At 38.5% G+C, this 27,892-nt stretch overlaps 1 protein-coding gene and 1 long non-coding RNA gene across 5 annotated transcripts in view; one reads left to right on the top strand and one right to left on the bottom strand.

The window, feature by feature from the left end:
- Nucleotides 1-27,892, bottom strand: part of LOC309339476 — a 464,046-nt gene that overhangs the window by 348,320 nt on the left and 87,834 nt on the right. The window lies entirely within an intron of this gene.
- Nucleotides 392-26,888, top strand: FBXL4 (F-box and leucine rich repeat protein 4). 4 transcript variants are annotated; one of them, XM_081857094.1, is made up of 8 exons: nucleotides 392-522; nucleotides 4,524-5,124; nucleotides 6,658-7,012; nucleotides 9,751-9,995; nucleotides 13,733-13,946; nucleotides 18,401-18,472; nucleotides 19,976-20,288; nucleotides 24,327-26,888. In XM_081857094.1, exons 2-8 carry the CDS (start codon nucleotides 4,634-4,636, stop codon nucleotides 24,488-24,490), a joined length of 1,854 nt encoding a protein of 617 aa, XP_081713220.1. In that variant the 5' UTR covers nucleotides 392-522; nucleotides 4,524-4,633; the 3' UTR covers nucleotides 24,491-26,888. The 4 variants fall into 4 exon arrangements, with proteins under 4 accessions (XP_081713220.1, XP_081713221.1, XP_081713223.1 ...); XM_081857095.1 differs by having other exon boundaries at nucleotides 426-538; XM_081857097.1 differs by lacking the exon at nucleotides 392-522 and adding an exon at nucleotides 595-613.

The raw sequence follows: 27,892 nt of genomic DNA, 5'->3' as shown, positions 1-27,892 counted from the left end.
CCTTCTGAGGCCTTGAGGCACAGAATCGAAGATCGCACAAAATGTGGATTTCAAAATAAATTGCAGTGGCAATGCAACATGAAGCGTAGCTGAGGAAATAGTTGAATGGCTGCTTAATGTAGTTACGAAATCCAATATTTGGATTGTGCAGGATTGGGGAGCAAGGGCAAACTATCCCGAAAGCAGCCCAGAAAAGGCGATAAAAGGCCAAGGGAAAAACTAGAAAAAGCGTGTGTGTACATTGCCACGGCTGCCCAAGCATGGCAAAACCGGTCACAAAACGTTTAAGAAACTCTGCTTGAGAGAGCGCTGCAAACGTTGCCCAGGCAAGGCTCCCGCTGCCAGCAGATGAACTGAGCGGGAAGGAGGAGCGAGCGAGCAAAACCCCGCCCGGCGTCATGGCGCGTCGCGTGAGCTGCGCCCGCCAGCTTCAAAGATGGCGGCGGTAGCTTCGGCGCCGGTCGCGAATGCGTCCCGCTGCCCAGAGCTGGCTCGGGCAGCGGAGCGAAGATTATCTGAACAGTAAGCATGAAAATGGGTGGGCAGCCTTTTCCTTTCTGGCCGAGGGCGAGGCCGGAGTCAGCACCTGGCGGCCGCCCCCTGTTGCTCAGAGGTCTGCCCTGGTAGCTTGCATGGGGGTTTTGGAAGCCAGGGGCGAGGGCTTCGAGGCCACTAGTTGTCTTATCTCTGGCCGCATCAGAAGACTTGAGAAAAGGCCAACGGATGGCAGAGTCCCCTTCTCCCCTCCCTCCTTTCTTTTGCAAATAATGCAGTGTTTTCCCCTTGGCGGAATAAAGCCCTTTTGCGAAGGAGCTCTTTTTAATTCCACAGCGGGCAAGATCTTGGCGAAGGAATAAGTTATTTGTGATGGTTAACACGTGTCTCCAAACTACCTTGTGATTAGGTTTTTAATAAGGCCTACCCTTGAATCCGCATGATTTAAAAATTGCGTGTAGTTTTTCCCTATTGGAGGTCATTCCTGCGTGTACTTTAAATGATGTGGCAATGCTTTATTATTATTATTGAGGGAGGGAGAGAGGTTAGGCTAGTAATAAAACAGGCTTCCGGGAAAGCAATAGAGTAGGAGTGGTTAGAAGCAGATCGCGATCTACACGCAGCGTTTAGGGGTGGTGATTTATAGTAGATCACCAAAGGTTACCTACTTGGCATTTGGCAACAGCAAGAAGATTTTCAATAGGCTGCTGTACTGAAGAAAACATAAGGTAGCCAGGAGTGGACTGTGTGTTAAAAGGACGGTTAGCTTTATTCAGTTCTGATACTGTAAATGAACCCCTAGTTTCCAGATGTGCTCAAAAGACACTCTGTTCTTTAATTCTAATGGTGTGCCATTTGCACTTTACTGGTTGAATTTCTAGTAAACAACAACAACCAACAAACCCAAACTACTGTAGATCCAAGAAGCCTGAAAACCTGCCCCACCCTGCAATATCGTGAGTGAGATGGTTGTGCAAAGCCTTGAATTTGATGAGGTTTTGAATGAATGCAGGGAGTGAGAGGATACCAATGGAGAGAAGTGGAAAAGGCAGTGACAAAGTGGTGGGAGGCAGTTACCATATTTTTCGCTCTATAAGACGCACCAGACCACAAACCGCACCTAGTTTTTGGAGGAGGAAAACAAGAAAAAAAATATTCTGAATCTCAGAAGCCAGAACAGCAAGAGGGATCACTGCGCGGTGAAATCAGCAATCCCTCTTGCTGTTCTGGCTTCTGGGATAGCTGCACAGCCTGCATTCGCTCCATAAGACGCACACACATTTCCCCTTACTTTTTAGGAGGGAAAAAGTGAGTCTTATAGAGCAAAAAATATGGTATTTTGTACGGTATGGAGAACAAGGACATGGTGAAAGGTCTATGAAGAAGAGGTTGAAGTTGTTCAAATGACACATGTTAGGGACAATTCTACAGGACCTGAACATACAGGAATGTTTTGAATTGTTAAAATTGAGAAGAAACTAATGTCTTGGGACGGGGGGAACAGATATAGTGAGGATTTAGTAGCCTTTAATTTAGATTGATAGGGGAATTTATAAGGGGAAACGGGAAGTTCAGGCTCTTCTTATTTGATCCTCGCAACAACCCCGTCAAGTTGGTTCGGCTGAGAGACAGTGACGTCCCAAAGTCAGCCACTGAGTTTTATAACTGAATTGGGGTTTTGAACTCGAGTATCACAGGTTAGTCTGACACCTTAACCACTATATCATACCTTATTACAAGTAATCAAATAACATCCGCTGGGTTGAATCTGAACTCTTGGGCGATGTCCAACTCACTTTCTCTATAGTATGTTCCGGAGGGGAAAACAAGGTGTAAATAAGAAACATTTGTGGGAGTCATTTTGGAGGCTTTGACATTTCCTAGTAGAAGTGGACCTCCAGCAGAGTGGGTTGCTGGCAAGTGTACTGTTTTGCATGATGCACGTTACGTAAAATAAATAAAGCATCTAGTTTGAAGCAGAAGATGATGGAGTAGACTGTTGGCACTGGCGAAATCTCTGCTCAGCTACTGAATGGAGTGCAAGCATCCCAGTTGCTGGATATCGGGTGGGAGAGTTCTCTTGCATTCATGTCTGGATTGTGAAGTTTTGCTTGGCTACTGTGAAAACAGAAAATACCCTGAACTACAGAGGTTTTGGGTGCAGTGGGCTCATCTTATGTTCTTGAGCATGAACAGATAAATCTGTAGAACAGTGGAGTTTTACTCGTCATTCTGGAGCTGTCAAAACAAAAACAGTTCTCTCTGAGAAGATAGATTAAATATCTTTTAAAAATTTATAGCGTTGAAATGAATTAAGCTATCTCTACCTTCTTGGCTTTGTTTTCCAGCAATAGTTTGCCTTTGAAATGCAGGCAACATTTAGGTTTGTGTTGTGCATGTTCGAGTAAAAGTTTGTTACACAAATACTGCATCTATTTTAAGAAGTATTTCATCATCCCTGTTGCAGATTCAACAGGTTATAGGCACTTCTCTTTGCCGCTGAAGATAAACAGCTAAGAGCAGAGACAAGAAGATTAATTTGGGGGTCATCTTGGCTCATAAGTCTGTACATAAGTATATTTGTCAAGGTTAATACAATTCTGGGATTACTAAGGCACTTTGAACACATAACTTTTTGTTCTTTTTATTAAAATGTAGCTTCATTCCCTCCTTATGTTAATGTAGTAATTATGTATTTGAAATTAATATGTATAAATTATCTTTTTTAAGTGCTTCAATTATATTAACATTGCTTTAAGTTAATATTTCTGGGCAATGGCAAAGCAGTTTTTATTCATTTATCTTTTATACTTTTATTTGGGGGTACAAAATTTTAATTAAATTTATTGTATATTGAATTTATAAAGTGTTTTTTAATTTTTTCTAGGTTTTGATTTACTAAGTGTGACTCTATTAGGTGTTTGAAATGTGTGACAACTTGATATATTTGTTCAGTATGGCCTCCATTCTGTGCATCTCATATTTATATACTTTGCCTGCTTTCAGATGCAAATTCTTATTCTCCTCCTCCTTCTGCTTCTTCTAATAACCCACACTTCACCCTAAGGTCCCAAGGTGGACTACAATATGAAAACACAATATTGAAAACAGCTTTTAAAAACTGACAATTACAAAATTAAGGTGAATCCTAAAAATATACACCTCGTGTGTCAAAACATGGTGTGTGACATTGGGGATGCACTGCAAGATCTGGTTAGCACAGAAGATGCTTTCAAAATTAAAGTTACCCATGAAAGGAACTCTTGCAGAGCATGTTAACTAATGCCATCAGTAGGGTGTATTTGGTCAGCTGCATTATTCTTACCTCAAAAGATGCTGATTTCTAATATAAGACATTTACATTAGCAAAGAGATTCATGCGGAACAATAGACTTGCTTGTTTTAATTCAATAATGTGTGGAGAATAGTTATTTCTAGAGTCAGACATAAATAAAAAGAGGATGGGGTTTCTGTACCTTTTAATAGTTACATAGAAGGGGGATTTCAGCAGATGTAGCTTGCCGTGAAGCCTGTTAGCATTTAGTGCAACAATTATAGCATCTCTCTAATTTTGGGGATTTTATTCATGCTTTTGGCAGATTTGATCAATGTAGCCTAATGTCATTTGGACCACAGTGATCTGCTACTCCATATGGTGAATGAGGTGTGAGATTGCAGGGCAGCATAGCTATATAACCTGTCCATGTTTGGTGATGCTGCCTTTTCATGCAAAATGATGTTATTTTGAGTACAGCGGCCAAGGTTATGATTCTGAAATTAATTGGATGCCTTTTCACTATTACTACTGCAAAAAATGAAGTGAAAACTAAGATTTGTCGGCAAGCTTTGTTTTTAAGGCAATATGAGACATTTTGTTAGACAATAATATTTTAATGAAACTTTTACTAACTTGTTTTTCCCAAATGTTGCAGTGGCAACTTAAGGCTGGCCAACTCAAACTAGTAAAAGCAATTTTGTTTCTTGAATAGTTTTTGTATTGACTGTTCTTTGTTTTTGTTTTGATTTAGGTGCCTGTTGGTTTTTCCAAACGTACCACAAAGAAGCAATGCATGTCTCTTGAGGATCCCTGACCTTTAGCAAATTGATAATAGCTATCTGGATATCACCAGCATTTCCCATGTTAACAGTTCTGAGCATGTTTTACTACATTTGCCTTCGACGCCGAGCCAGGACAGCTACAAGGGGCGAACCTATGAACAATCGGAGAGCTATTGAATCAAACAGAGCCTTACCTATCAATGTCGAAGTGGTCCAATATGCCAAAGAAGTGTTGGATTTCAGCTCCCATTATGGTAGTGAAAACAGCATGTCATACACCATGTGGAATTTGGCTGGAACTCCTAATGTGTACCCTAGCTCTGGTGACTTCACGCAGACTGCTGTATTTCGAACTTACGGAACATGGTGGGAAGTCTGTCCTAGCGCACGGTCACCTTTCACAAGGACACCACCCAATTTCCATAGTCACGACTATGTAGAGCTTGCTTTTGATGAACCAGTTTATCCCACAGCAATACATGTCCTGGAAACCTATCACCCTGGTGCTGTGGTTAGGATTTTGGCATGTTCTGCAAGTCCTTATTCCCAAACGCTGCCTGCTGAAGTAAGGTAATTCAACTTATTAATTTACTTTTCATTTCCTTGAAATGAGATGTGATACACACACACACACACACACACACACACAAATTTATTAATGAAAGAGTAGGGGAATACAACACAAAGAGAGTGGGGGAAGAAAACAAAACAGTCAGCTCATATTCACAATACAATAAACATAAGTACATCAATCTTAATTTACACATACAGTGCAACATATGCCCTCCAAATGTCCGAATAGGTATCCAGACAAAGTTGATGTTTAGTCACCATGCTTTGAAGGGTTGTTTTTTTTAAGCAATATGTATGTAGACATGTTTCATACAGGGTCCAATGATGCTGAGACCCACCAACAAGGTGTGGGGTTAGAGGCACAGAGGACACAAACCCTTCCTTGGCTGGTCTTCAACAGGTCCTGAAGATTATAAGAAGATCTCTGTAGGAAGATCCACCTACTTCCTCTTCTTTATTTCCCCAGTGACTAACCAGTTGCCTCCATAAAGCCCACCATCAGGTCTTTAAGGCAATAAACTTTTCCAGCAAATGATATTCAGTGTGCCATACCATATCTGAACATGGAGCTTCCATATAGCCATTATCCCAAATAGCTTTTGGGGCCAGGTTAGAATTAGGCAATGATAGCCCTGTAATCTTCTGTCTTAGGTGGCATCTCAATATATTCAGCATGGGACCTATAGTTGTTGTGCTGTAAAAACTTCTCTGCTGCTATAGGTGACAAGGAGCTAAACAGTAGCTCTTAAGAATGACAACATTGCATCACATGTTATTATTCATCATTATTTACTAAATTTGAACACCATCCTTAATCCATAGATCTCAAGGCAGAAGAACTTTGGATTTCAACATAATCTTCTCAACCTAATGGTGGGCATTTGTGTGTTACCACAGTGGACTACCAATGGCTTCTTCATTATAAAGCCAGTCCTTGGGCAAAATAGCTCTTGAAATGGCTTCAGAATTCCATCTTTTTGAGCTATCACAATATCTTTAAAGTTTTATTTCCAAAATAGTGGATTGCATAAACTGGGCATGTACTAGTTGGCATCCCAAGAAGACCATTTCTTCTTCATCAAGGCTCAGAAAAATCTTCTGCCATAAAATGTGTGCTGTCTGTACAGCCATTGTCTGGAAAAACACTCACATAAACACATATGTTGGTTATCACTTCATCTGCAATTACCTTCAATTTTTTAAATAGCCCCTTTAATTGTTCACTTATTGAAATGCATGTTCACTGTGCATTCTCAGTTTTCCCTCCTCAACCTGTGTAAATTGTGCTACATTAAGAAGAAATCAACATCGGAGTCAGTGAATAATGTTAGTATATTATCTAACCTTTTTATTTTGTGAGATACTCTTAACTCTTCTATCTCATAAAACTTAATAAGTATTTTATATCAGCCCCCTTTTAGTCTTCTTCATGCTGTATTTTTTATCAACTTGAACTTAATTTCATTACCAATACTAAAAAAAAATTTTTGGTCTAATAATGGTGTTACATGTATACTTTTATTTTTGTAGATGGGAAATCCTTTGGTCAGAGCCACCCACCAAGGTAAATTCACCTCAGGCACGTCGGTTTGCACCTAGTATCAAACGGATAAACTTTCCTACAAACCTAATTCGTCTAGAAGTGAATAGTTCTCTTCTGGATTACTACACCGAGTTGGATGCAGTAGTACTACATGGTTTGAGAGAGAGGCCTGTGCTTTCTCTTAATACGTCATTGATTGATATGAATGATCTGGATGATGATGATGAAGAAGAAGATGGAGAGCAAGACAGCTGCAACATGGACATCCTTAATAAGCAGTTTAGTGCGGCTGCCTTCAAGGAATGGACAACTAATGGATACTTTGATAAATTGCCTTATGAGGTAAAGGAGTGGGGATTCTTACTTTAAAGCAGAATTGCCATAACCAATTAGGATACAAGGGTACAAGATAGCTTCATATCCATGATTAGTAATGGCTTCACTCATAGTCCTTTGGAATCTGCCCATAATTTTTAAAAACAAAATCCCATTTTCTTGATATGTTTTAAATAAATGATGAGTTCTTCTCAAAGTGGTATTAAACAAATCCAAATAATATTTTGTAAAAATACCAAAATCCAACAAAAAGCTAGCTGAAATTCTGTTGTTAATGGAACTCCACCCCCCCCAATGAAAATAGCTTTCTTCTTTTGTTCTGTTATGGAAAATAACCTTTGCAAGCATAGTTTATCCTTGCTGGTTATACTATGCAAAATAATTTTTGAAATTATTCAAATACAGTGTTTGTTGTATACAATGTTTGCTGTATAGTATTGATTATGGAGAAAACTGATTGATAGATATTCATACTAAACCAAATCAAGGGGATGTATATTTTCCCCTCTTGTAAAGAGAAAGGTAGTCACTCTAAATCAGGGGTCACCAAGGTTTACCTTGCCTGGGCCGGTTCACTCCAACAGAGATCCCTCCATGGGCCGAATTGCGCACAGACATGTTTTCGGCGCCTGCACATGTGCAGATGTGATTTCTGGTTTAGCGCAGCATGTGGGGGCTCGCCGAGCGACTCGGTTTGGGGGCAGCTCGTGGGCCAGTTAAACGACCCCCTTGGGCCGCTTGTGGCCCACGGGCCTTAGGTTGCTGACCCCTGCTCTAAATCCCTGCCATTTGTTAAGGCTATAACACCAGTCTCACTTTGGGAACTATTACTCTTCAATTTCTTCCTTTTTTTAATACAAGTCTTAGAAATATTTCAAAATTCGCTCCACAGTTCTTTTCTTTTATGTAAACTGACTTAAAAGAAAAGCCGTCAGAAATGGACAACAGCTGCCATTTTTCTTCAGTAATGCATAATAACCACAGTGGTTTGAAAGAGACTCTGCATGTTATAGGATTAGTTTTTAAAAGCAGATATTCAACAGCATTCTGGGAGTCGTTCTGAACACATCATGTCTCCTCACTTATTCATTATAGTATCAAATTGTGCTTTATGCTAGGGTGCACGCACACACACACACACACACACACACACAGAGCAAATTTCTGACAAGACACCAGACTCTAAAGTAGTAATGATTAATGGCTATTAGCCTGTAGGCTTGGAAGCTGTTATCTTTGTTTAATCAAAAGCAAAAAAAGTACTTCAGTTACATCTTAATGTCATAATCTTACTGACATTTCATTATACCCTTTTCATTTCAGGTATCATGAAGTGTAATTTTAGTCTAAAGTGGGATTAACTTTTCTGGTGTTGATACTGACATGTTAAAAGATTTTTTTATCTCTAATGCAGAGTTAGTGATGTGTAGATTATCAGATACATTTAAAATGAAATTAGTTAAAGGGGACATTATTGAGTTTTTCATATCCTTATTAACCATGTTATAGTAGAGAAATATGAGAAGCATAATTTTGTTCTCTTTAAAAGAACACTATTTTCCTTTTAAACCTTCCTTTACAATTTTCACTGCAATAGCAAGGAATGTTGTCAATTTAGCAGTCTGAAAATTCACTTTGTACTTCTTTGACTAGCTGGTGTGTGGGCTCACAAATAACAGCATACAAAGCATTTCAGCCTCATCCTATTTTTGTAACAAACAAAAAATACTAACAGTGCAATCTACGTGAACCACAATAACACATAGTATGGAAGAAAACTTGCTTCTTGCGCAGGACTGACTTGATTCCTACTCCATCACCAGCGCAGCTATTGGATATTATGGTGTCATTGTAAAATAAGTCAGTCTGCAATTCTGAAAATCCTATATTTCTGTTTTGCTTACAATACAACGAAAACCATCATGTATCTCTGACAGCATTTGGAGCAAACAGTTCAGTGTGGATTTTGGTTCTTTTATATTAATGTCAAACTTGATTTTTCTGTTCAAACTTGAGTTGTTATACTTGACTCTTGTTTTGGCTATGTGACAACATATAAGTCATGTGGCTAAATTCTGAATAACTAGTAGAATATTTCTAATATTTATATCCCATGTATCTTAATTTATAGGGTTTCAAGAGATCTAACTTTTATTTTATTTTATTTATTTTATATCCCACCCTTCATCCAAAGATCTCAGGGCATTTGCATTTTTGGTGAACACAATCAAGCCCTATTAAGTTCAATGGAAGGGAGTTAATAATGTGCTTCACTCTCTGATAGAAATTAATGGAACTTAAAAAGAACATAATCATGCCAAATAATGAAATAGCTGATTTTGTATGTTTGTGTTGGGCAAGCTGTGTGTGTGTGTGTGTGTGTGTGTGTGAGAGAGAGAGAGAGAGAGAGAGAGAGAAGGACTCAACTGATGTTGTTTTTTTAATTTTGAAAGCAGAAATACCTTCTGTTATGTTAATGCATGGTTTTAAAAACCCTTAAAGAGAGAAAAGCAGGTGTTTTTTTAAAAATGAAGTTTAATTATGTAAAGTATTTTAAAAAGCAAGGTAGAGAGGTACAAAAGAAGCACTAAATAGAAAAATGACTAGGAACAGGAAATGTTTTTCTCCTTAAGTGTATTCAGTTTTTAAAAATCAGTGAACTAATGGGATATATCATCAAATGCAGTGGAAATTGTAATTTTAAGGACAGTGGTGTGATGTTCTTTTCTGTGTTTTCAATTTAGCTTATCCAGTTGATTTTGAGTCACCTTGCAGTCCCAGATCTGTGTAGACTATCGCAGACATGTAAGCTACTTTATCAGCACTGCTGTGATCCTCTACAGTACATTCACCTCAGTTTGCAACCTTATTGGGCAAGAATAAACGACACAGCTCTAGAATACCTACAGTCTCGCTGTATCCTTGTCCAGTGGCTGAATTTATCTTGGACTGGAAACAGAGGAACCATTTCTCTATCTGCTTTTAGCAGGTCAGTGCTCCAAATCATGATGTATTAAATATTTGAGAATCATCCCCATACCCCTCCTTGCCACTCCTTTCAGTTAGGACAGGAAACCTTCTCTTGTTTCTTTTTCACATGGCCCTAATCCAGCAAGAGTAATTCAAACTCGGTTTCTACACATGGATTTGCAGCAGCAGAGGGGGAATGGAATTTGACACATAACTACATTTCTAACAACTGGCTTTTGTGTGTGTCAGAGGCAGTGTTGCTCTCTTCTTGGAGTGAAGGTTGAGGGTAAGTTCAGCCTAATTCTCTGCAGTCTCTGCCATTTTAACCCATGCCATTTCCCTTCCACCTGTCAAACAGTTGGCCACTAAACCTGTATTTGACAATGGTAGAGATGTAAGTGGACCCATAACTAAAGCAGTGAGGCCTGTGACTTGCCACTGTTGTGTTTACGGATCCCTATATCATGGCAACAATTACCTATCTGAGAGAAATGAGCAATGTTTACTGGGTCAGAGAAGGTAGGCTTCACTGAAGAATTGGGAACATAATGTCATTTCTAAAAGATTAGCAGTAACAGAGAAGCTAGCGAGAAGAGTTCGATAATGTTGCAGTTCCACATATTAGTGCCAGGAGTTGGGTGGGTTTTGATTTTGTGATAGACAATCTAGCCAGGACAGCAGAACTTGAGTTCCCAACCTTTAACCCAGTCAAGCGAAATACTGGCTTTCATATTAGTTTTGATTCATATACCTTATACTCATATACTCATACTCATATACTCACTTTATTTACAGATATTCAACATCATTTATACAACATCCTCATGGTCAGTTCAATAATAGTAGTAGCCTCGCGCCCTTGGAGCTTCTCTACTAGATTGGGAAGTCAGGTTAAGGAATTATGATGACCCAAGATGCTTATAGACAGAGCTGAAAAATATTATTTGATGCTTAGTGGAGAATGGAAACTCATGAAAGACTGGGCTATAATCGTTTGTATGGTACTGATTTAAAAGTGGTTTGCTATTTTTAACCTAATTTTTTAATATTAGCAAATTTTATGTCAGACATATTTCTTTAAAAAGTAACTGTCCATCTAGAAGTTATTGGGCTGGATTTAGACCTACCTTTTGCAAATGAAAGATACATGGAAGGACTCAGTGGGAGAAGGGAGCAGAAGCAATTCCCTCTCCCTTGCCCCTGCAGTTCCCCACATCACCTCCCATATGGTTTCTGAAGGTCCCTCTGCCTGCTGGTCCAGGTTTTCAAGGGCTATATGGGCAGAGCTCCTCTTGTGGTTAGCCTAGACCCAGCTCATTGGTTGAACACTGTTAGGCTGCAATCCTCAGCCCATCTTATTACAGTATATTGATGCTTCTGGACCGATGAGTAAGTTGTCCAGGATTTTAGTTTTTAGGTAGAAAGAAACCAAGAGGTAGCTTTGCCTAGTATATCTATCCTTTGGGGGCCAAACTTTAGATTATGTTTATAGTCCTTTAAAGATATAGCTAGCTAGCTATTTGTTTATATTTCTGAAGATGTTGAGTATCGGTAGAATATGTATTAACTCCAAGGAAATAGAACAAATTAGAATAGTGATCTAAGAAATCTGACAAGCAAAGGATATATTACCATGAGAGGACAGAATGCTTCAGGCATGTGAACATCCTGAGGCAAAGCTGAAGGTAATTTAACTTATTGATAATGTCCATCTCCTTAGGGCTATATAAGAATGTCATCATGTTTTACTTTTGAGAATTACTAAGTTTGCTAAACTTCTGGGCTTGAGCTAAAAAGGGAGTTTGGGAAATACTGATTGGGACAATAAATCAAACTTAGTAATATATATTTGAATAATTTTATATTGCTCTGTCAGTGAAAGAATGGCATGTGAATTGAGAAAATGGTGCGCATAATCATATTACATACGGATAATTCTGATTTGGCATCAGAAGAGCAGCAGAGTTTTTAACATTTGCTAATGTCAATTGTAGCAGCATAAAGTTTATGCTGCTGCAAAATATTTGAGTGTTTTGGGAGCAAGAAATTATATTTTAAAGAAATTATACTTTAAAAGTTGAGATTTCAATCCCTTTCTTACATGTAACATTGTAAATTGTGAAGACAATGAAACAAATCTATTTACATTTATTCTGTGGGGGCGGGATTTGGGGGGAGTGAAAATTAAAGGAATGCTTATGTAAGAATTTGTCTAGGATGTTCACATTACTTGAATAAAGTTGGCTTGGTGTCTTATGGTCTTAAATTTCGCAGTACAATAATGTTACAAAAATTAGCCTCTACAGTATGCTTCTTATGTATGTAAAATGTGTATGAAATAATGTGATGCCAAAATTCTAGGGCTTGATGTGTCTTAAAATTTCAATTCCATGGTATAATTAATACTAATAATATTTAATGAAACAAAATCTATGTTAGTACTTCTAGAGGATTCTTCTTCTGATCAATGGAAAACTGCATTAGAATAAGTTCAATAATAAATACAGATCCTAAGAAAGTTTGCTTTTACTCTATTGGACTTTGTGAATATGATCTGGTCTGCAAATAAGCTTAGATGTGCCTTGTGCCTGTACTCACTTATCCCGACACTGTCCCTTCCTTACTGTCTTCTTGGTGTGTCACAATTAATCTAGAGACAGTAGTTTCTGCCATCATCATTCTCTTGTTTCCCGGGTTGTGTACACACCATATTTTAAGGCACATTTTCCTCCAGAACACCCTGGGAACTGTAGCCTAACTCTCACAGAACTACAATTCCCAAAACACATTTTTAAAAACTACAGTTCCCAGGATTCTTGAGGGGGATGCTTTAAATGTACGGTGTGCATGCCGTTCGGGTCTCCCTGACACTACTGTCCCTCACAGCGGCAAGCATATCAGTGCATTTAGGCTTAGGGCACATGCTATGCTGTGAGGATATATGGGAAACCTTTGGAACACAAATAACTGCTTCACAAGTTACAAAATGCTTTCAGAGGAGACATTTCGGTGTAGAAATTAACTTAAAACCCAAGCGTGAACCCAGTAACCTGTAATGTGTGATGATTACATGTCTGTGTGGTTATTTGCATATACAGTCAAACTTCGGCTGTCGAACGTAATCCGTTCAAGAAGACCGTTCGACTTCCAAAACATTTTACAACTGAGGCGCGGATTCTGATTGGTTGCAAGAGTTTCTTGTACTCACGCGGAAGCCACGTCGGACGTTCGGGTTCCAAAAGACGTTCGAAAACTGGAGCATTTACTTCCGGGTTTTCAGCGTTCAGGAGCCGAAACGTTCGAAATTGGAGCCGTTCGAGAACCGAGGCTTGACTGTACGTACATCAGAAGCTACAATTGAATTCCCACAGTATGCACACATTGCAGCATTTCTGAGTACCAATTTTGTAATTTACAAAATGGGCTCTAGCTTTCTGGTTTAGGTGTATCATGATGCTTCCATGGCAGAATTTTCCTTCTTGCAGCTGTGAGGAAACTTCTCTTGGCTGGTTAAACTGCTTTCTCTTGGTCCCTGGTGTTAATTATGCTCCCCCCTCAGTCCTGTGTTTAAGCTGTTGCTTTCCTAATAAGGCTTCTTATTAGGAATGCATAGCATTGTTCTCGAGCTTCTAAAACATGGCAAGAGAAATAACTGGGCTTTATCCAGGTGGTCCCCTCCCCCCAATTTAAACTACTGTAAGCAAAGACGCTTCTTTCCTTGTTGAATTAACCCACATGACAATGTGCTTTTTACAGATTCTTGAAGGTTTGTGGTTCAGAACTAGTGCGGCTGGAGTTGTCTTGTGGTCATTTCCTCAATGAGGCTTGCTTGGAGGTCATTGCTGAGACATGTCTGAATCTTCAAGAATTAAATCTCTCCTCCTGTGATAAGCTACCACCTCAGGCTTTCAATCACATTGCCAAGTTGTGCAACCTTACACGTCTAATTCTCTACCGAACGAAAGTAGAGGTAAAGTTTTTCTTCTTCTTTTATCAGTGATGATAAGACTTAAGCCTCAGAAACAGAATAGAGTGTAACTTCTGTGAAGTACTCCTGTTTGAAAAATTCAGGAAAAATAAATCTCTTAGGACAGTATCCAGCAATCCAATATCACACATAGGAATTCCCCTCCCCCCTCCCAGATCTGTCCCAAGGATCCCTCAATGCTCCAGAGCAGATTTTGAGGGAACACAAAGCGAAATATGTTCTATCAACAGTGTCAGTTCTGTTGGTTGACAGCCATCACTGGATTTCATACTTAAGACTGTAGCTAATAAATACAACTTGCATCTGCTAGTATAGATACATTCCTAGTTTACTGCATTTCTCTGCTCCCTAATCCCTCAGGATTTTTAATGTGTCTGGTGGGAATTCAATACCATCCATTCTATCATGTGTAATTTAACTTGCTCTCTCCTGTAATGCTAATTGCTACTATGATGTCCTGAGAGTTATCTAAGCGAAAGTCGGGGGGGGGGGGATGCCGTAAGTTTCCTCCATCCTGAGTCAGTGACTGCCAAAGCATCAGTCACGATAATTTTGTTCAAAGTTTCTACTTCAGCAATAGCACATCTTTCTGTTACTAACCGAAGGTTAGTAAATTTAAGGTTAGTAAAATCTTTTTTTCCTGATCTGTTTTGTGAGTTACTTACACACAGATGTAATGACAGCTTGCGTTCTGCATGTGTAAATACCTTCCTTGCTGCTAATGGAAATACACCTGTTGTAATCTATGGGTTGTTAAAGTATGTGCAGGCAGAAGATCCACATGTACGCATATTTCATTTTCAGGCTCAAATTATTGGCTGCAATTGCAGCCAGTTTTATTGCAAACCTACTTCACCCTATGTTTATTCAATGCACATGGCTAGTTATCTCTGTGTTGGGCCAATAGTGGAACAATTTTACCATTTGAAAATGCCTTTTAGAAGAGACCTAGCCTTCTGCTTAAACAATCCAGCGGTAGTTTCCCTTCATGAAATGCAACCAACTGTGTACAAAACCAAGATGTAATAAATTTTCTAATTATAAATAATTACAACTTAAATATTCTTACTTTTTGAAAGCACTTGTTACAAGTTATAATTCTGCTTCAGTCATCTAAGTAATCTTTAAGTTATACTAAATTAAGACTACAGTTATACTCAAAAGAGTTTTGTGCTGGTGGTCTTAGTATTTGCTGACTCTTTAATCCTTTATTCATTGAATATGCATTCACAGCATACTTCCAGAATTTGTTGGCATTGATGCATTTGAGGTGCACAATGGACAATAAAAGTACTTTGTTCATAGTAACTTGACAATACACATCATTATTTTGGCTTGTATATGTATGTTATCTTGATTTGATTCTTATCTTGATTTTCTGTTTCCACTTCTGTGTTGGAGCCAACATGATATTTTGATGAAGCTATCAAATCTATGATTCTAGTGCTTTTACATTCAAAAGCATCAGGATGTCATATTTTAAAAAATAAAGTATCAATTCATATGTTGTGTAACTAACTACCCGACCATTTCAAACTTTTTTATGCTGTTGTTGCATTCGAATGTACATAATAGGAATTATAATTTAGAACTTGTTGCAAACCTATGTTTGTATAATTATATATTTTGTACAACATGGTAACATCTTAGAACTGGCATTAACAGTGGTTAATGGGGAATAGATTTGCAATCTATTTGCAATCTAGTTTCTTAAGGAATCTGGAATCTGGGCACATACTCATCTTCTCCCTGCCACCTTTAAAGTCCTTCTTGCTCCACCCAAAAAAGGTGGTACAGTGGTACCTCGGGTTAAGTACTTAATTCGTTCCAAAGGTCCGTACTTAACCTGAAACTGTTCTTAACCTGAAGCACCACTTTAGCTAATGGGGCCTCCTGCTGCTGCCGCGCCACCGGAGCACAATTTCTGTTCTCATCCTGAAGCAAAGTTCTTAACCTGAAGCACTATTTCTGGGTTAGCAGAGTCTGTAACCTGAAGTGTATGTAACCTGAAGCGTATGTAACCCGAGGTACCACTGTATTTCCCCTGTAGTATAAAAGTTGCCTGAAGCAACAAAATACTTCTTTCAGTTTTCCAAACATACATGCAATTCCCCCCCCCCAAAGCACAGTACATTTTGTCCTAATTTGCACCAAAAAACCCACTACTAAATATGTCTTAAAGTGGCCCTGTTTAAATAGAACATACAACTTGTTTATTTTCATTTCAATTGCGTGTCCAGGCATTGTGCTCCCCAGTCCCCAACCCGCAGACAAATAAATGACCACATAGACTGGTTTGGATCGAAACAGGCCACAACTGTATTGAACGCAGAGGTTTGGCACGTAGGTCAATCCAGGCAGGGACTTCCTAAGAATTATATCAAATAGGGTGACCCCCATGGGGACCGCCATCTGGCCCCACCATGGCACGTGGACATGGCCACTCCCCCCGGATCACTTTAACAGGATATGTTTGGAGGGGCAGGCAGAAATTACAATTTACCCTCCATCCAAGACAAAGGATTGCTCCAATGCCCAACACAGTTGTGACAGTTGCTATGAGGTAGGCAAAACAAAGAATAGAAATATATTTGAAGCCTAACCAAGGCAGAGTGTACAAGATTAAAATAAATACTGTAAGACACATGCAAACAATAAACAAACATCCTGAAGTGCAAAAAGCTATATTTATGATAATCCCAATATATCTCCATTAGATCGGGGGGTCAGGCAGGGGGGCGGCGGCATGAGTGTTTTCAAACAGTACGTACAATATAAGTAAAAATGTGAAAGTCACAACATATCACTCCATTTGAAAATTCAAATAAAATAATTACAGGAGCCAGGTTTGAGGAGGAACATGGGATTTTTATGTTGGCTAAGGGGGCGTGTGTTACAAAAGCTTGATAAATACAACAGTAGAATAAGGCATGTCCAACTATATTTGATTAGTCTGGCTTTCATTTTCTTTCACCATTAAATAAATGGACTTGTGCAGCATTGTGAAAGCTGCACTTTGCCCTTTCCATTCTTTTCTCCGTCTCCCCTTATGCTGTAGAAATATTCCTTTGAAGACTAAACCTATTGAGTCATCATGTCTGTATATTAAAGTAAGCCTGATTAGGACTCATTTGTGCCATTAATAATTGGTAATAATCAATTGTCTAGAAAGATTACAGTACTAAAGAGGTTATCAAACATATGTTTGAATACTGAAAATCAGTATTTGCTTACAGAAATATTAAAAGTTATGTAGCAATTTACTAACGTTAAACGTATCAACCACTGTGGCGGTTACATTTTAATAGTAACTAACTTTTGCACAATATTGCCAATTGTTATATGAATCTGACATTGCAGGCAGATAATTAGTGATTGGATAAGGCTTACTCACTATTCATCAATGCTTAACTATGATATGTATTTATGCATTTCCCCCCTTCAGTAAAAATCCTGAAAAAGTCTTTTTCAAGCCTCAAATCAAAGAAATACACCAAACTTATTATGTTACATTAAAATATAAAAATTTTAATGTTTTTACTCTACTAGAAGTAAACATTTAGAATTTTTATTTAATTATGTTGGTCCCCAGTTTATTTTCCTGTCAAGCCTATTTCTAAACTAAATCTCACACTTCAGACTAAGATACGAAATACAGAAAACTACATCTCAGGACAACTTGGGCTACTAATTTAGAATATGCGTTTGTGATTATTTTGTGTGAGATGTGTATTATATGCCTAAAGTTGTAATGCTCACTGCAACCTCAAAAAAATTTGCCATTTCGCAAGGTGCATCTGATATTCTGGTGGAGTCTCTCTTGCTGTGTTTTAATGATGTGGCACCTCACCAGAAGCATGTTTAAAATAGCAGCAACATGACTGTAAAGTGCACGTTGTATTTGTTTCCATCTGTATGTTGCTAGTGACAGGAGCTCGATGATTGTCAGTACCCTTGTCAGCGAGAGCATCCTGTGACATTAAAGTCACCAGCTCGGTCCTGATGCTGTGTGACTCTATTGGCAGTTCCATCAGGCTGCAGCCGATCAGTGAATGTCAGAGATGCTGTACTTTTCTGGGATGTCACCAGCCCTCTGTGTTTTTGGTGTGGCCTTGCTTGTTGTTTGAATTTGCCAGACTTCTAAGAGCTTTCCTAAGGGAAAGGAACTGATAGGTCATGGGAATAAAGGTGTCTTCAGGGCATGCAAAACCACATCCAGAGTGACTTATTATATAAAGGCTTGTAATGATTACCTTGACTCTAAGCCAATCAATGGTTAGAGCATCTGGGGACTCATTAAATGGCATTTGTGGTGTCTGTTACCTAGGTTTTGAGCTGAATTTCAGGGAAAGTGGTGACAGCCTTTAATGTCTAATTGACCCTTTCTCTTTGTGTTTGCTTTCTATATTTGCTTCTGATGTGTTCCCCAATGGCAGCAAACAGCACTGCTCAGCATTCTGAACTTCTGTTCAGATCTTCAGCACCTCAGCCTGGGTAGCTGTGTAATGGTAAGTTTTTAAAGCCCAGGCTCAGCGTATGTTATCAGAATTTAGACTTCCCAGCTCACTTACAGAAAAATCTAACCGCTTGTTTTCATCCTTTCATCTAATACTTATGCACGTCTTATAAAAAGATAAAATAAATGTTTGCTTGAATTTACATCTGTCCATCTGCCAAGCTTCTATTTCATCACTTGGGCTACATTGTAGGAATTGCAGAAATCCTCTTGGGTATAGTCATAGGTGGGTAGAATTAATTTATGTATTTAGTTCAAGTCATGGAAATCCCTATTGTGGTGTTTCCCATGTGATGATGTCGCTTGTCACGTGCGTGTGTATATTCAAATATATAACTTCCAGATTTTTAAACGTTCAGTTCCTTCTACTTATGCACCTTTAGGATTATGAGCTAGATTGTGTATGATTTTGAGTTGTATATTCCCCCCTCCCAAGCTCAAATTCTGATAATTATTCATCACATTCTACTGCAGAAGCCGAAATCTGCCATGGAAAACCTTTTTGTGTGTGGAGTGGAGTGGACATTATATAGTTTACATCCCAATCCTATTTCGCCCTCTGCTTTCCAGTGTCACACACAGCCAGATTGCAGCAGCCATGACTGCATTTTGAAAGTACTCCCCCCCCCAAAAAAAAAGTATAGGAAAAAACTATACAGTGTCATTGGTGATTGGTCCATGATCTGCAGCTTCCCTGCTCCTATGTATCACAATTCTTCTGCAGAACAGACATTGTATTATTACTACTACTATTCATTGATTTATATACCACTTCCATGCCAAAATGGCTTCTAAGCAGTTTGCAAGTATAAAATCAATTATAAAGTGTCTGCACTTAATTCAAATACACAATAAAACAATTCTGTCAAAACATTAAAAATGCAATACACCCCCCCCACACCATTAAAATGTTATATGTATAAAACAAATCCATTAAAAAACATAGCGGTTAAAGCAAAGCAGTTAAAAATAGGAGCATGCTTAATTTTGTGGCAGAGTAGTAAATATATACAGATAGTTTTATTTGAGTAATTATCCTCTATAGTTGAAGAATATTCATGGTGCCACTCATGACTGACTCATAGCCTAAGTGACATTATCAAGATGGTTGCCACCCATATACTCTACCATGAAACAGGTTTTTAAACATTGTGTTCCCTGAGTATATGGAATTGCTTCAATACAGAATTTACCACATGGTGTATCCCAAATAGTCACAAAATGAAGGTGAGGGGGTCCCTGGGGGCCACCCATGACCTCTTGGCAAGCTGGCCATGCCTATTTAGGAGGCCTGGGCTACTTGACCTGAAGTGTGTGAAGTTGCACAGAATAATTTTTGCAGGCTCCCTGTGGGTATTAAAGAGCATTTGCTTATAAACACGCTTGAAATTTGTGGTACTTGTGGCTAACCTGCAGCTAACAGGTTCATAATTTTAAATGCAAGATTGAGGGTATAAATACCCGTATGCTCCAAATGAGTGTTATTTCTTCACAGATTGAAGACTATGACACAATAGCTAGCATGATGGGAGCCAAGTGCAAAAAACTTCGTACACTGGATTTATGGCGATGTAAAAACATTACTGAAAATGGAATAGCAGAGCTAGCTTCCGGCTGTCCGCTGTTGGAGGAGCTGGATCTTGGCTGGTGCCCAACCCTTCAGAGCAGCACCGGCTGCTTTGCGCACCTTGCACGTAAACTCCCAAACTTGCAAAAGCTCTTTCTGACAGCCAACAGGTCTGTGTGTGACTCCGACATAGATGAACTTGCTGCAAATTGTACTAATCTCCGGCAGCTTGATATTTTGGGTGAGTAGCCATCAAAACACTTGGACCTTCTTTAAATCGATTGATTGTATCAACAGCAGAAGATAAAGGTATGTGTTGTATAAAAGAAGATGTGCTCTTGAAAGTAAATACTGGGTTCATGATTCACATATAAAAAGTTTCCGTGAGAATGCTCTCACGGGCTCAAAGCATAATGGATTATGGGGTTAGACCAGTTTAATTCCAGATTCTTTGATTTACTGGATTGTGAAGCAGGCAGCAAATTTGTTTAATCGTTTATCCTTTGCTGCTAAAGGGACTAGTTTTCTGATGATTTCCTGAAAATGTTTTAACTGCAATTGCCGGTTTTCAAAAGCTCTTGGAATTTGAATAGCGTGTGACAGGATATATTTATAAAGTGTGAACCTTATGATCAAACAGTTTCTTGCAGAGCACATAATAGAGTGCTCTGTTGGGCTTCTTTCTTCAAAAAGAAACCAAATTTTTATTTTTTGAAAAAGAAATCAGCATAATTGTTCATTTCCTATTGCAATTGGTATAAGAGACTGTCGCCGCACCCCCCCCCCCAGCCCCAAAAGCTTAAAACTTAAACTACAGCTTAAAATCATAGAAAGCTTTTGCTAGTCAAAATGAAAGCTTTTTCATGAAGGTTAAAAAGGAGTTGTTTTTATAGGTTACACATCATGTTAACTATCTTAGCCAAAAGTACAATAATAATGGAAAGCTTTGTGTTCTGATACGCAGTCTTGAAATATCCATACTAAATAGTTCATATGAATGTTCCTGTGTTTGTGGCATGTAAAGAGGAAGCCAAAAGAAGCTAATTCATTGACATATAAAATCAAAGCACTAGTTCTGGGTATTCTAGGCCTAGAAAAAATGCTGCTCCAGTATAATGTGGTAAGAAGGGAGTTGTTCATTTACACAAGTGTCATGCTGTGTGACTGCATAGACAGCAGGATTCTGCCATCTTTGCTGGTGTTACAGAAGCCCATCTATACAGATGGATTGATCTCAAACTTTCATACAGCAAAAGAAAACAATACACCAAACCCCTTGTATAAAGTTAAAATATACGCTTCCACCAATTTTTCCATGGCAGTGGTTAATAAAGCCTCCCCAGTTCTATGTGTTTCCTCAGAAATAAGTCCCATTGTGTTCAAGCGTGTGTTTAGGATCGAAGCCCGAGGCATTTTTCTATTTAGTCATGCTGTTTAGTATTCCAGTAGAATATTGATTTGAAATTTTGTTTCCAAAGAAAGGACTCTTTTGCACATTTCAGGAGATCAATCAAGACCTTACTTTTTAGAACAGATATGGTTTGTTGGATTAGTGATGCTTTGGGTGTTTTCTAAGCTGTGTGGTAAATCTTAGGTAAAGGTAAAGGGACCCCTGAACATTAGGTCCAGTCGCGGACAACTCTGGGGTTGCCGCGCTCATCTCGCTTTATTGGCATACAGCTTCCGGGTCATGTGGCCAGCATGACTAAGCCGCTTCTGGCAAACCAGAGCAGTGCACGGAAACGAGCAGGGACCAAGCAACGGGCGCTCACCCCATCGTGGGGATTCGAACCGCCGACCTTCTGATCGGCAAGCCCTAGGCTCTGTGGTTTAACCCACAGCGCCACCGGTGTCCCATGGTAAATCTTAGGCTTTAACATATTGTTTTTATTCATCTTAAAATGTTTGTTGCAAGCTGCTGCTACTACTGAGGTGCTTGGGAGGCAGCCATGAGATATAAGTATTTTTTAAATTTTAAATTCCAAACTCTTCAAGGCTGAAGATGTCTTACAACAATAACTGAATCCATAAAAATGCAGATTGATTTGCCTTCACTACTTTTGCGTGCTTCAGTTCACTCCCATCTCCCACACCTGTATGTACTTCCTTCTTGAGCTCAGTCTCTGCCTAAATCTCTGCAATCTCTTCCGTAGGGAGAACTTTAATCCCTTCTTTTGGAAAGTTAGTTTTGCTCCCTTTCCCATCTAGCTCCCTTGTTGGCACTAATAACAAAAAATTAAGAACAGACAAAGATGTCACAGCAAAATGTTTAGTTTCTCTACTGTAGAAATTTTCATTCAGGAATCAGTGCAGTTACTGAATTTGAGAGGCACAGCTAAAAGGACTTACGTATTTTCAAGTCTGCAACTTGGTCACCCTGTTGGATGATGTTGTTTTTCTTCGATCCACGAAGAAATGCCAGGTTTAGTGGACTGATTAAAGTATGAAAATGGGTAATATGTGAAAGTGGAATACATAGTTTTGTTCCTTGCCTGCAGGGCACCATATGCAGTGCCACTGTGTGATCACATAAACTGCAGCATATGTGTGGATTATGCTTAAATAAGGGCAAAGAACATGCTCCAGAAAAACAAACTCCCTTTTGATATTTTGACTGCAGCCAGGCAGCATAAAGTACAGCTTAGAAGAATGTGGTGGGTTTAAGCCATCTGTATGCACAATACATCAGTTGCTATCCAAACTCGTTGAATTAAAATCTGTAATTCTAGGTAAGTTCACACAAATTTAAAAGCTCTATTTTCAAATATGTAAAACCACCCGGGCATGAAAGGAGGAATAACAATGTGTTTCCCCCTTGTACAAGAATATTTCACTACCTCATACATGCTGTAACCCCCCCCCCCAAAAAAAACCTCCCACATCTTCCTAGAATGCCAAAAGCTCCAACTGTCCCCTTCATGGCTGTCAAAATCATCAGCTTTCCTTGACAGTTTCAAAATGCAGTTACTCAGTTTCTGTACAGAAATAAGCAGCACATTAAAAACATAGTCCCCTCTACAGAAAGGCATCTTGCGCCTGAATTTCTAAGAGCTTCCCTTCAAAAGGTCTCCACAGAACTCCCAGGCCACTCTTTAACCCTTCCACCACCATTTCAATGCAGTATTCCCTGTCTTGGGAGCTGTCGGATTCCAAGAACATTTTAGAGAACAATCTGAAGATACTTGTTCTAACTTATTTCCCCACCAGCTAGTAATCAATGCTAGTCCTACTCCTGTGCAAACCTACTGGAAGTTAATGGGCATGACTAGGGTTTATTCATTTCTGTGGGTCTACTCTGAATAGGACTTAGCCAAATACAACCCACTGTTCAGATTTTTGAATAGATATACACATGGTAAATAAAGCAAAGGAATGAAATTCTGCTTGTTGGCAACAAGGTGGTCTTAAGCACACCTTAACATGCCTGTATCAAATAATTTGTACAAGGAAAAAATTGACTGTTTTTATCTGTGATTATTTAAAACTAATTGTGGGTAGGTAGCCCAATGAGAGCAACTATCAAAAATTCAGAACGAGTCCTGTGAAATGTTATATTAATACCTTTTGATGGTTAATGCCATGAAGCTTGGACGAAAGTATATGATGTCTGATTTCTTCTGACCTGTTTGCTAAGTGATGTCCCTCTCTAAATATTCACAAAAACACAGCGGGTGCATCTGGGGAGTTGTGGATGGAACACAGATTGACAAGGCATGCTTTTGTTTTAATTAAACCACATTTCTGCACACTGCAAAGATTGTGCAGAGCGTGTTTTGATTTCTGTAGTTAGTGCTTTGGGCTAGTCTTAACTGGGCCATTTTACTGATAGAAGACTTATCGAGTACGGTACATAGAACTGGTTTTCCAGTATGTGTCAGAGAGGATAATAGAAAAGGAGGCAGTTAGTGTGAAACTAATGACTATTATGTGACTTTCTGCTAATTCCCCACCACCTCACATTTTATTCTACCTTTCTCAAAGAAGATGAGTAGCCCTTTTATCATTACAGCAACCTTATAAAGACCATCCAGTGAGCTTCAGGGGTGACCAAAGTCTTCTGGGTTCACTATGCCACACTGCCTTTTAAGCCTGTGTTTGGATGTCAGAGAGGCTTCAGTTTATACTATTGATTTGGATAAGGGAAAGCCCCCTTAAAATGAAATCTTTTTACTGACAATAAACATTGCACTTCCTCACCTTCCCAATAGCACATTGTACTCTGTTTATTTATGTAACTTTCAACTGGTTTTCCCTTTTGTCCCCTCCCTTTCTTTTCTAGGCACAAGAATGGTGAGCCCTGCTTCTTTAAGAAAATTGCTGGAGTCTTGCAAAGATCTTTCCTTACTTGACGTGTCCTTCTGTTCACAAATTGATAATAGAGTTGTCCTAGAACTGAATGCCAATTTTCCTAATGTGCTCATCAAGAAGAGTTTCACTCAGTGACTCACTTCATATGCTGCTATATGGAATTGATTTGACAATTCCGTTTCCTGTGAATTTGTGCTGACTTTTTTCAAAGAAAAATATTCTGTGAATAATGGGGAAAAGTTAACTCTTCTTGACATGAAGGTTAAACGTCAAATCAAAGATTTAAAATGTGATAAGCCATTATTCCGTGTACAGTTTCCAGTTACTGTACTTCACAAGTGGACCTCCATATTTGAACTAGAAAGAATCATGTGAATATAAGGTGGCATACATTTAAATGCATATTATGGATCATTCAAGACTGCTCAGATTTTAACAGTGAAATAAGCTTGTAGCAAAAACTAAGCAAGAAATAAAAGAGAGACCTCAATTTTTAAGTTTTAGCATTAGTCTTTTAAGTTGTCTCTCATTGCTTCTACCTTCATTCTTGCTACAAGAAAGTTCTATGGTCCCCAGGGATTGTAGGATTGCACCCTAATAAACTAAACTTTTAGTTACACGTAAAAATCTGTGACCTTCTTAGTTAATCAAAGAGCTGACAGACACTAAAGATCCTGCATTACATGATACAAGTTCTATGGGTGTCTCTTGCTTTTAGGAATCCTAGCAACTTAAGCACTGGGCTATTGCCAGCCTTCCTCATTGATGGTTTCTCTCTCCACTTACACTACTAGGTTGAGCCTAAGGATGGGGGAACCAGTGATGGTGCAGAAGAAAAGACTTTGAAAGACAAAGTAGATACAAAGCAAGCCAGGAGAAGTTGACCTATCACTAATTGTCAATCCTACATTTAGATATCTGATTTTCAGATGTACAGTTAAACTATTTTTGTAGCTATGTAAGAATCCCTTTCAATTAGACAAAGACTTCCAAGTTTAAAAACACAAGTATTAATCTGATAGATTATGATTGAAACAATGATAATAAAATATTACAATTTAAGAGGAGACAAAGGAGAAACCCCGTACACGGATTCAACCTTGTTTTTTTTTCAGTTTCTGCATGTTTTATGCATCCAGCAAGCGCATCTCATTTGGATTTATTGCAAAGTGGGGGGACACTTCATGTTATATGTTTGCTTCCATATGATTGGAAGCAAAGGTTCCTTCCTTGATAGGATTATTCTGTTGGAGTAAGCCAACTTTTGGAAGCAAATGAATATGATTTATTAGTGTAGCCGAAGCCATTACAAAAAACAAAATTTGTAAAACATATTACACAGTTAAAACAATGATTTAAACCAGAACTGAAATCAGTAAGTGTGAGATGGTATAAAATAGTTGTATCTCTTTTATTTTAATGAGTCTTTAGCATGTGTAAGTTTCTCTGGGTTGCATGCTTATTCTGCTGATGTTGCTTCTTATACAAAATAATACAGCAGGATTTCTATTTCAAGAAGTCTGCTTCAGCATTGAATAGTACCCAAAAACCCACTGAAATTTAAACTGAAAAAGGAGGGACTCTTGGAGAAGGACATGATTTCAACCAGAAATAAATCTCAGCTGTCAGTTCAGTCATAAATTAAGGCTCATATTTTTACTCAACTATTTTTACTAAAAATGGGCAGGTGGAACCACTTGATTCATTTCTACCACTTTTCTACAAGCCTGCAGAAAATGCTAAGTGTGTCTTGGTCTGCACTCCTACACAGAGATCACCATTTTTTTTAGGGAATTGGAGATAGCAGGATTGCTTAGCTGATGAAATCCTTGGTTGTGTCTCTTCCCCTAACCCTGTTGTGAGGTCAAGTATGTGGGTACACAATCATGTGTACCTGCCTATAGAGGAATGTTCCTGATATCCAAGAGGTATATAGAGATAACTACAGCATTCTTTGTGATCATGGTAGCTGGAGAATTTGTTGCCACAATCATGGAAATCGCCGCTGGCTGCTTTACGTGCTATGCAGCTGACATTAAAGTTCCTTCATGTGTTGGTTTACCAACATATATAGTCACACGTGGATACAATAAATACGCCATGCATGTGTGAACCAGGCTTTAAAACATTGTACTTTGCTGACAGATAGCTATCCTAAAGTTGTTCTGTAAAGATATTTTTTATTTTGCATTTTTAAAAATATAACTTTATAAATTATATCCAGTGTAATTAAGAATTATATAGGTACATACCTGTGACAGAAGAGTGCTTCTTTGGACTCTGTATATTTGCAGATGTTAACCTTCTAAAATAAGCCTTGTTTTATGTAGTTCAGGATATGCATGTTTATGTTTTCTTTGCAGTTAGATAAACACAGTTTTGTTTAAATATTGTTATCACTATAGTGTTTAAAACGTGTGCCTTCTGTTTTTACAATTAGTAATATGTCTAAAGACAATGGATTATTTTCTTCATGAAAATTAGGCTAGGAACGCAAGACTTGTCCAAGAACAAATTAAACTCTTTATTCAGACTTCCGCAGCCTTGTCAGATAATATTCACTGGTACCGTTCAAATGATTCGTAGACTGGCATTGACTGGAATGTTCAGAGAAGACTTAAGGGTGCCACCAGACTGCCACTATTTTGCTCAATGGAACTTCGTGAAGCTAAAGTGGATTAAAAGGCTCTGTTGCCCTAGTGCAACATATCCACTGTAAAAAATAACAACAATCTGACATTTTGTAGCATGAAAAGTGACAAGGAAATGCAATGAAAGTGTAGGATGATGCTTGTTATATAACTGCTCCTCAAACAAATCAGAATGAATTCACAGCAAAGATTAGATTCAGTCTAACCTCTGCATAAGCTTTGTGCAAGCAAACTAGGATGAATAAACAGGTGGTCTGGAGGTGACTTGAGGTTCAAATTAGATCCTACATTGGCTTCACATCTGTGCTCTTCTAAGTGTAGGTTTTTACAACTCAAATTGCCAGCACAGAAATCCTGGCTACACCCATGGAAGCCATCCATCTAAGATAACATTTATAAGCGTAGCCTAGAGGAATTTTACAACACAGTCGAACTGTTGATTGATTGATTGATTGATTGATTGGTTGATCGATTATTAGGCAGCATCCCTTCTATCACTATTAGTTTTTTTAAAAAGACTAATTTGTCCATATTCTAACTCAAAAAAGAAAGGAAAAAGTATTCCGCATCCATTGAGGATAATGTTTTGCTTCAGAGTGTTGGAGAGTAGATAGTGGTTGTGGAGTGTTCGTGTATTTTCAGTTTGGTCCTATCCCATATAAAAGACCTAGTGCTTTAGAGGAATTTTTTGAAATGAAAAAACATTAGGTCTTAAAGTAAAATATGGTGTTTGTAACGAAGATTTTTTTCTGTAAATTTGAACACTCTAATGCTTACAGAAATACAAGATTGATTATTTTTGAAAGAAGTGCAATCACACCAGTATGGAATAAGAACCGCAAGAATTGAAGAAAATATAAATTAGTTATCTTTTTACTGGTCTGAA

This window comes from Podarcis erhardii (assembly GCF_964252035.2).
Source record: "Podarcis erhardii genome assembly, chromosome: 3".
NCBI lineage: Eukaryota > Metazoa > Chordata > Lepidosauria > Squamata > Lacertidae > Podarcis > Podarcis erhardii.
The sequence above is the reverse complement of the archived record's forward strand: the minus strand, read 5'-3'. Positions and strand labels throughout refer to the sequence as shown.